At 59.6% G+C, this 9,072-nt stretch overlaps 1 protein-coding gene across 1 annotated transcript; it reads right to left on the reverse strand.

Moving 5' to 3' along the window:
- Positions 1-700: 700 nt before the first annotated feature.
- On the reverse strand, positions 701-8,866 carry LOC122116110 (extensin-like). The gene is made up of 4 exons (XM_042689746.1): positions 8,697-8,866; positions 4,600-5,940; positions 4,187-4,253; positions 701-1,270 (listed from the first exon to the last, which is right to left on the reverse strand). The coding sequence occupies exons 1-4, from the start codon at positions 8,864-8,866 to the stop codon at positions 701-703; spliced, it is 2,148 nt and encodes a 715-aa protein (XP_042545680.1).
- Positions 8,867-9,072: the final 206 nt, after the last annotated feature.

The following is a 9,072-nucleotide window of genomic DNA, read 5'->3' on the forward strand; positions in this document are numbered from 1 at the left end:
TCCTGTGCACCGTGTCATCTGCTGAGTTCCTACTTTTAAAGGGAAACTCCACAGACCTTGGGATGGCACTATCTCACAGCCATCCATCGTGGAACTCATGCTCCATAAACACGCACATTGGGAAGACCGGGCCATCTTCCCGCTGTCCACAGCGCGTCTGGGTCATCACCAGACACCTCATGCACTGGCCGCTCACAGATCCTTTTCATCAAGCTCAGTGTATCTGTTCTTCCTCCTCCTCCTCTTCCTCCTCCCTCCTTCTCCTCCTCCTCCTCCTCCTCCTCCTCCTCCTCCTTCTTCCAGTCTGGATCTTAAACTCAGGGCCTGGGCACTGTCCTTGAGCTTCTTTTGCTCAAGGCTAGCACTCTACCACTTGAGCCACAGTGCCACTTCCAGCTTTTTCTGTGTATCTGATTCTGAGGAATGGAACCCAGGGCTTCATGCACTGTAGGCAAGCACTCTACCACTGAGCCACCTTCCCGGCAGTATTTGTTAATTCTTGAATGGTTTTAATCTGTTGTGATTTCTATTCCATATCCTCTCCTCCCACCCCCCATTTCTGCCTCCTCACACGTCTGGGTGGTCCCTCTGGAGTTCTCGCTGGAGGGAACCATCACCGACTGGTAAATTGGTGAAGGGGTCACTGTGTCTGGTGGGGAGGGCTGGGACTGGGGGTCCCAGGGGAGTGGCTGGGTGGAGTTCAGCATTGGAGGGAGCCCACTGTCTGGTCAGTTGGTGGAGGGGTCACTGCGTCTGGTGGGGAGGGCTGGGACTGGGGGTCCTGGGGTCTGGTGGAGAGGGCTGGGACGGGGGTCCCGGGGGTGTGGCTGCGTCTGGTGGGGAGGGCTGGGATGGGGGGTCCTGGGGGCGTGGCTGAGTGGAGTTCAGCACTGGAGGGAACCGTCACCGTCTGGTCAGTTGGTGAAGGGGTCACTGCGTCTGGTGGAGAGGGCTGGGACGGGGGTCCCGGGGGTGTGGCTGCGTCTGGTGGGGAGGGCTGGGACGGGGGTCCTGGGGGTGTGGCTGCGTCTGGTGGGGAGGGCTGGGACGGGGGTCCCGGGGGTGTGGCTGCGTCTGGTGGGGAGGGCTGGGACAGGGGTCCTGGGGGCGTGGCTGCGTCTGGTGGGGAGGGCTGCGATGGGGGTCCCGGGGGCATGGCTGGGTGGGCGTAGGGCAGCAGGAGGGACAGGAAGACTGTCTTGGCCGCAGCCTGGCCAGTGAAGAATTTCAAGCAGAGAGAGAGGAGAGAGGGGCGGTCGCTGCTTGGTGCCTGGAATTTTAGGGAGTGGCAGAGACATCAACAGGAATTTTAAGGCGTGTTGGTGGGAATTCTGCGGGCCAGAGTTTCTGTGTGTCTTGGCAAGAGGAGAGGGAGGAGGAGGCAGAAAAGACTAATAGGGATTCCGTTCTTTGTAAGCTCTGCGGCTCGCTTTGGCAGCTAACCTGGACTAGGAGGTGAGGGTAGAGGGAGAGGCCTGCCAGGGGGTGGGTGGTCCAAGCAGCCCGGGGCCACCAGGCCTGGCCTCCAGCCCCCTCCCATGACCCCGCTGTCACATGTACCATGTGATCACACGTGACACACCCTGTGTGACTGTGTGTAGCACGCAGTGCCGTCATGGGAAACACGCGGTAATTAGACATGGGATGACGTCTAACATGCAGTCTGATTGTAACCTGAACAGTGTGGTCATGTGTAGTGTGCACCGTGTGGCCAAACACATGCATTGTGATCCAATGTAACACACATGGTGATCATGACACGTTCCATGTCATCATCTCTAACACATTGAATAAGTTGTAACCCAGGCAGTATGATCATATGCAACATGTACAGTGAAGCCAAACACGTGCAGTGTGACCTAATGTAACACATGTGATGTGATCACCGATGACACGGTGTTGTCACGTCTAACATGCGCAGCGTGATGGCATGTAATATGCAGTGGGATCTTGTGTGACATGCACAGCACGATCAAATGTAATACACCCAGTGTGATTGTGTGTAACATGCAGTGTGATCATGTCTGACACACAGAAGGTCATGTGTGATGTGGTACACAATGGTTATAAGCATCTTATGCATCCGAGCTTAGGATATAACTCTTTCTACCAATGCAGAAGATGGCTACAGAACTATTCTAAATGATTTTTATTATGTTGATCTTTAAATGTTCAAACTTGTTACAGCAAACACATATTATTCTTTAAAAAAAAAAAAAAAGTGAAGCCAAGTGCTGGTGGCTCACACCTGTCATCCTAGCTACTTGAGGGGATGAGATCTGAGGATTGCAGTTCAAAGCCAGTCCAGGCAGGAAAGTCTGTGAGACTCATCTCCAATAAACCACCAGAAACACGGAGGTGGTGCTGTGGCTCAAGTGGTAGAGGATTTGCCTTGAGATCGCAGGGACAGCGCCCAGGCTCAAAGTTCAAGCCCCACAACTGACAAAAAAAAAGTGAAAAATCAAATAATGAAAGTCAGTAACAATGGTAAACAGACAGGAAAACACCCAAAGGAACACAGCAGCGGGCTGGCCTGTCCTGAGAGAGAGCCTGCCTGCTCCAGCTGGGGTGGAAAATGGCTCTGAAAACACAGAGAGTCAGCATGTGTGCTTTGTGGGTAAGCGTGTGCGCTTTGTGAGTTAGTGTGTGCGCTTTGTGGGTTAGTGTGTATGCTTTGTGGATTAGCATGTATGCTTTGTGGGTTAGCATATGCACCTCATGTGCTATCATGTAAGCTTTATATGTTAGCATGTACATTTTGTGGGTTAATATATATTGTGTAGGTTAATAGTGTGCTTCATGGGTCAGCATGCAGCCTTCATGGGTTAACATGCATGCTTCATGGGTTGGTATGCACACTTCGTGGGTTAACATGCATGTTTCCCAGCTAGGATGCAGGCTTCATGGGTTAACATGCATGTTTCCTGGGTTGGCATACACACTTTGTGGGTTAATGTGCATGTTTCCTGGGTCAGTATGCACACTTCATGGGTTAACATGCATGTTTCCTGGGTTGCTGTGCATGCTTTGTGGGTTAACATGCATGTTTCCTGGGTTGGCATACACACTTTGTGGGTTAACATGCATATTTCCTGGGTCATTGTGCACGCTTCGTGGGTTAACATGCATGTTTCCTGGGTCACTGTGCACGCTTCGTGGGTTAACATGCATGTTTCCTGGGTTGGTGTGCAGGCTTCATAGGTTAACATGCATGTTTCCTAGGTCACTGTGAACACTTCATGGGTTAACATGTATGTTTCCTGGGTTGCTGTGCACACTTTGTGGGTTAACATGCATGTTTCCTGTGTCAGTGTGCATGCTTTGTGGGTTACATGCATGTTTCCTGGGTCAGTTTGAAGGCTTCATGGGTTAACATGCATATTTCCTGGGTTGCTGTGCAGGCTTCATGGGTTAACATGCATGTTTCCTGGAAGTGTGCAGGCTTTGTGGGTTAACATGCATGTTTCCTGGGTCAGTGTGCATGCTTTGTGGGTTACATGCATGTTTCCTGGGTCAGCTTGCAGGCTTCATGGGTTAACATGCATGTTTCCTGGGTTGCTGTGCAGGCTTCGTGGGTTAACATACATGTTTCCTGGGTTGGCGTGCAGACCTCGTGGATTAACATGCATGTTTCCTGGGTCGGCATGCACACTTCGTGGGTTAACATGCATGCTTCCTGGGTTGGCATGCACACTTCATGGGTTAACATGCATGTTTCCTGGGTTGCTCTGCAGACTTCGTGGGTTAACATGCATGTTTCCCAGGTCGCCATGCGGGCTTCATGGCCACGTGGTCAGCTGGGCAGCTCCTCTGTGCTCTGTCCAGCCCCGTGTGACCCACCCACATGCTGGCCACACGAGACAAAGCAGGGAGTCGGCCCTGCAGGAAACGTGACTTGGGCGCTGAAATTTAATGTTATTTTTATGACACAAAATGTCTTCATTTGATTTTTTTTTTTTATCAACCTCTTAGAAAGACAACAAGCATCAGGCCCCTCCTCAGGAATCAAGCAGAATGAAGATGTGCAGCGCGGCAATGTGTCCCTCCCTGTACGGCGGTCAAGCTGGGAGCCAGGTCGAGTGAAAGAGACAGTGTGTCTGGAGATGCCGCGGGAAGAGGGGGACGGTGTGGGGGGAGCGGGGGGGTGCCCCTACCCCAGCAGCTGGGAAGACAGGACGACTCTCACAGAGGCTGAGAGCGTGCCAGATGGCAGCCGCAGCTGCCCACGCTCGGTCCTAGATTGGGTTCCAGGGCTTCAGCCACAAACAGACATGTCTAAGTGGGAGGAAGAGAAACCCCTGCTGCCTGTGTGTCTGCCATGTCTGCCACTCAGGGCCCTCGGTCCCCAGGCTGGAGTCAGGCTGCCAGGAAGGAAGGTATGACGCTGGCCTCGCTCAGGGGCTCTGCTGGTGGTCTAGGGAGCGTCCTGCCCCGGCCTGCTCTTCTGCATATGCACATACACATGCACGCACACTTGCACACACATGCACACACATACACACGCTTCTCCAGGAGTCTGCACCTGCATGTGGTAGGGCCCTGGTAATGGTGGCTTTCAATGCCGCACCGTGCCAAGCTGGCAGGAACGGAACAGCGCACCGTGACAAGCCGGTAGTCAGCGCCGCACCGTGACAAGCCGGCAGGAACAGGCTGTCCTTGCCACAGCCCACACTTGGGACCTCAGGCGACTCGGCTTGCAGGTACGCGGAGGGCTCGGCCAGGCTCCCTGTGCGTAGGACAGGACTGGAGACCCAGTGAGGTCTGGGGCTGGCGTCAGGCACCAGTGACAAGGTGACGGGGTGACGGGGTGACGGGGGTGACGAGGTTATGGGGTGACGGGGGTGACGGGGGTGACAATGTGACGGGGTGACGGGGGTGACGGTGACGGGGTGACGGGGTGACAGGGTGACGGGGTGACGGGGTGACGGGGTGACGGGGCGACGGTGACGGGGTGACGGGGTGACAATGTGACGGGGTGACGGGGTGACGGGGTGACAATGTGACGGGGTGACGGGGTGACGGGGTGACGGGGTGACGGTGACGGGGTGACGGGGTGACGGGGTGACGGGGTGACGGGGTGACGGGGTGACGGGGTGGTGGGGTGACGGGGTGACGGTGACGGGGTGACGGGGTGACGGGGTGACGAGGTGACGGGGTGACGGGGTGACGAGGTGACAGGGTGACGGCGTGTCGGGGTGATGGCGTGTTGGGGTGAAGGGGTGACGGGGTGACTGCGTGTCGGTGTGTCGGGGTGACGGTGTGAATGCGTGTCGGGGTGATGGCGTGTCGGGGTGATGGCGTGTCGGGGTGACTGCGTGTCGGGGTGACGGGGTGACAGGGTGATGGCGTGTTGGGGTGACGGCGTGTCGGGGTGATGGGGTGACGGTGTGACTGCGTGTCGGGGTGACAGGGTGACGGTGTGACTGCGTGTCGGGGTGACGGGGTGTCGGGGTGTTGGTGTGACGGCGTGACTGCGTGTTGGGGTGACGGTGTGTCGGGGTGACGGGGTGACGGGGTGATGGCGTGAGGGCGTGTTGGGGTGACGGGGTGATGGCGTGTCGGGGTGACGGCGTGTCGGGGTGACGGGGTGACGGGGTGACTGCGTGTCGGGGTGATGGGGTGACGGGGTGATGGCGTGAGGGCGTGTCGGGGTGACGGGGTGACGGCGTGACTGTGTGTTGGGGTGACGGTGTGTCGGGGTGACGGGGTGACGGGGTGATGGTGTGTCGGGGGTGACGGCGTGTCGGGGTGACGGGGTGACGGGGTGACTGCGTGTCGGGGTGACGGGGTGACGGGGTGATGGCGTGAGGGCGTGTTGGGGTGACGGGGTGACGGCGTGACTGCGTGTCGGGGTGACGGGCAGCCCCGTCCAGGCAGCACGTCTGTCCCCTCCCGAGCCTGGCATCGCTTTGTTCGGATAACGCGCCCCTGGGCACCGGGCTGTGGATTTTGCGGGGCAGTGCTGGTTAAATTGTCCACAACCTTCCGGCAATCTCTGTCAGTCTCTAAAATTAGTCCCAGTAAAGATAAAAACGCCCAGACACAGACCTCCGCGAGCGTGTCAGCAGCGGTGGAAAGGAGTGACCGGTCCAGCCCACTGCGCGCCTGCAGGGCGAGGGGCCATCTGGACGGGGCACCGCTGCCCAGGGCCCTCGCGGCGCTCCCGTCCTCGAGGCTCGCCCTTCCTTAAGGAAAGATGTGTGAGTGAGTGTTTTCTCCCAAACTTAGGGGCTGCCTTTTGGCTGCTCTCTCTCTCTGTCTCTCTCTCTCTCTCTGGCACAGGAATCTTATTAATGAAATGTGTGCAGATTGCAGGTGTCTTTTGACCAAGGAAGAAGCTGCTGGCCTGCAGCTGTTTCAGGAACAGGAAAGGAGGGGAGGGGCCCCTGCTGTGCCCCCCCCCCGCAGGCCCCACATCTGGACCCTGCTGTGCCCCCCCCCCCGCAGGCCCCACATCTGGACCCTGCTGTGCCCCCCCCCCGCAGGCCCCACATCTGGACCCTGCTGTGCCCCCCCCCCCGCAGGCCCCACATCTGGACCCTGCTGTGCCCCGTCCCCCCCCCCCCCCGCAGGCCCCACATCTGGACTCTGCTGTGCCCCCCCCCCCCGCAGGCCCCACATCTGGACTCTGCTGTGCCCCCCCCCGCAGGCCCCACATCTGGACTCTGCTGTGCCCCCCCCCCACAGGCCCCACATCTGGACTCTGCTGTGCCCCGCTCCCCCCCCCCCGCAGGCCCCACATCTGGACTCTGCTGTGCCCCGGCCCCCCCCTGCAGGCCCCACATCTGGACTCTGCTGTGCCCCCCCCCCGCAGGCCCCACATCTGGACTCTGCTGTGCCCCCCCCTGCAGGCCCCACATCTGGACTCTGCTGTGCCCCCCCCCGCAGGCCCCACATCTGGACTCTGCTGTGCCCCCCCCCGCAGGCCCCACATCTGGACCCTGCTGTGCCCCCCCCCCGCAGGCCCCACATCTGGACTCTGCTGTGCCCCGCCCCCCCCGCAGGCCCCACATCTGGACTCTGCTGTGCCCCCCCCCGCAGGCCCCACATCTGGACTCTGCTGTGCCCCCCCCGCAGGCCCCACATCTGGACTCTGCTGTGCCCCCCCCGCCCCCCCGCAGGCCCCACATCTGGACTCTGCTGTGCCCCGCCCCCCCCCCCGCAGGCCCCACATCTGGACTCTGCTGTGCCCCCCCCCGCCCACCCCCCCCGCAGGCCCCACATCTGGACTCTGCTGTGCCCCGCCCCCCCGCAGGCCCCACATCTGGACTCTGCTGTGCCCCCCCGCAGGCCCCACATCTGGACTCTGCTGTGCCCCCCCCCCGCAGGCCCCACATCTGGACTCTGCTGTGCCCCGCCCCCCCCCGCAGGCCCCACATCTGGACCCTGCTGTGCCCCGCCCCCCCGCAGGCCCCACATCTGGACTCTGCTGTGCCCCCCCCCGCAGGCCCCACATCTGGACTCTGCTGTGCCCCCCCCCCCGCAGGCCCCACATCTGGACTCTGCTGTGCCCCCCCCGCCCCCCCGCAGGCCCCACATCTGGACTCTGCTGTGCCCCGCCCCCCCCCCCGCAGGCCCCACATCTGGACTCTGCTGTGCCCCCCCCCGCCCACCCCCCCCGCAGGCCCCACATCTGGACTCTGCTGTGCCCCGCCCCCCGCCCCCCCCCCCGCAGGCCCCACATCTGGACTCTGCTGTGCCCCGCCCCCGCAGGCCCCACATCTGGACTCTGCTGTGCCCCCCCCCGCAGGCCCCACATCTGGACTCTGCTGTGCCCCGCCCCCCCCCCCCCCCGCAGGCCCCACATCTGGACTCTGGACTCTGGTGAGTTGGGTCACTATGACACAGGGCTCCAGACCAGCGAGTTCAACCCTGGACGTGGCCCCTCCCGCCCCGAGAGTGACTCCAGCTCTTGAATTCTGCTGAGGTGAGGCCAGTCTTGAATCCAGCTGGGTGGAGAGGGCCACGCCCACGGGGGGTTGGTTGATGAGGACGGGCCGCTTGGCCTTCGGGGTGCTGAGGGACCAGGTGACTTCCAGTTCAACCCAGAAGAGTGTTGAGCTCAGGGCAGAGCGGGAGCTGGGGCTCAGCCCTCTGCCAGGCGGAGCCTTGGGTCAGTTTTGCACCCCGGGTGCCCGGTCAAGTCTACCTTATTCTGACTCAGGAAGACCTCTCACAGAAGGCCAGCTTCTGTGATTCTACACTGGTCCCCCCCAGCACGGCAGTGAACACCCCATCCCCCCCCCAGCACGGCAGTGAACGCCCCATCCCCCTCAGCACGGCAGTGAACGCCCCATCCCCCTCAGCACGGCAGTGAACACCCCATCCCCCTCAGCACAGCAGTGAACGCCCCGTCCACCCCCCCCAGGAGCACAGCAGTGAACGCCCCGTCCACCCCCCCCCCCAGGGGCATGGCAGTGAACGCCCCCCCCTCCCCTCAGCACAGCAGTGAACGCCCCATCCAGGCCCGTGAGCCCTTTAATCCTGACACTGCTCAGACTCAAAACTCCCATTGAATACCTCACGTCATGGTTCTCGGCTCTGGTAGCTTTATTTAATTCACTGTAACTGCCCATTGAAATCCACTGTAGAAAGAAGCCGCAGGGTCCCCCCACTGAATATGGTCACTCTTCTCCTTTTCTTCTTCTTTTTTTTCCAGCTGAAAGATATCTGTGTCTTTCGAGGCTCACTGTTACGAGAGGGGCCTGCTGGTGCTGGAGGGCTCTCCTGGTGTGTTCCTGCGTTTGCGTTTGGCGTGCTGGTGACTTTGTAAGCTGGCTTTGTAAGCAGCCATCCAGTCTGGTGGGATGTACTGGTAGATACTCCACTCACTGCCACCACCCAACAGCACCCGAGAGGGCCACATCACACTCTCTTAACCTGGGGATTTTAAACCAAAGTTCAGAATTCACAACAGTTTCTACTGACAGCGGCAAAGGGAAGCTGGGTGCCTTCCCTGCTTTTAATGAATTCACCAGCCCAAGTCAGTATTTGAGCAAAGAGTCGTTTAAATACCTCTTAGATCACCATACTAGGCTTCTCCTTCTTAGTCTTCATATCATCATCATCATC

The sequence above is a fragment of the Dipodomys spectabilis genome, unplaced genomic scaffold, assembly GCF_019054845.1.
Source record: "Dipodomys spectabilis isolate Male_0828 unplaced genomic scaffold, ASM1905484v1 ptg000126l, whole genome shotgun sequence".
Taxonomy (NCBI): Eukaryota; Metazoa; Chordata; class Mammalia; order Rodentia; family Heteromyidae; genus Dipodomys; species Dipodomys spectabilis.

Excerpts from the sequence above, each read along its gene's own strand:
- LOC122116110 (XM_042689746.1), bottom strand. The coding sequence starts at position 8,866 with ATGTGGCCCTCTCGGGTGCTGTTGGGTGGTGGCAGTGAGTGGAGTATC. Across the intron at positions 4,254-4,599 it reads CTGACTACCGGCTTGTCACG|CCCTGGAACCCAATCTAGGA; the intron begins GTGCGCTGTTCC and ends TTGTGGCTGAAG. Across the intron at positions 1,271-4,186 it reads CTGGCACGCTCTCAGCCTCT|GCACCAAGCAGCGACCGCCC; the intron begins GTGAGAGTCGTC and ends CTAAAATTCCAG.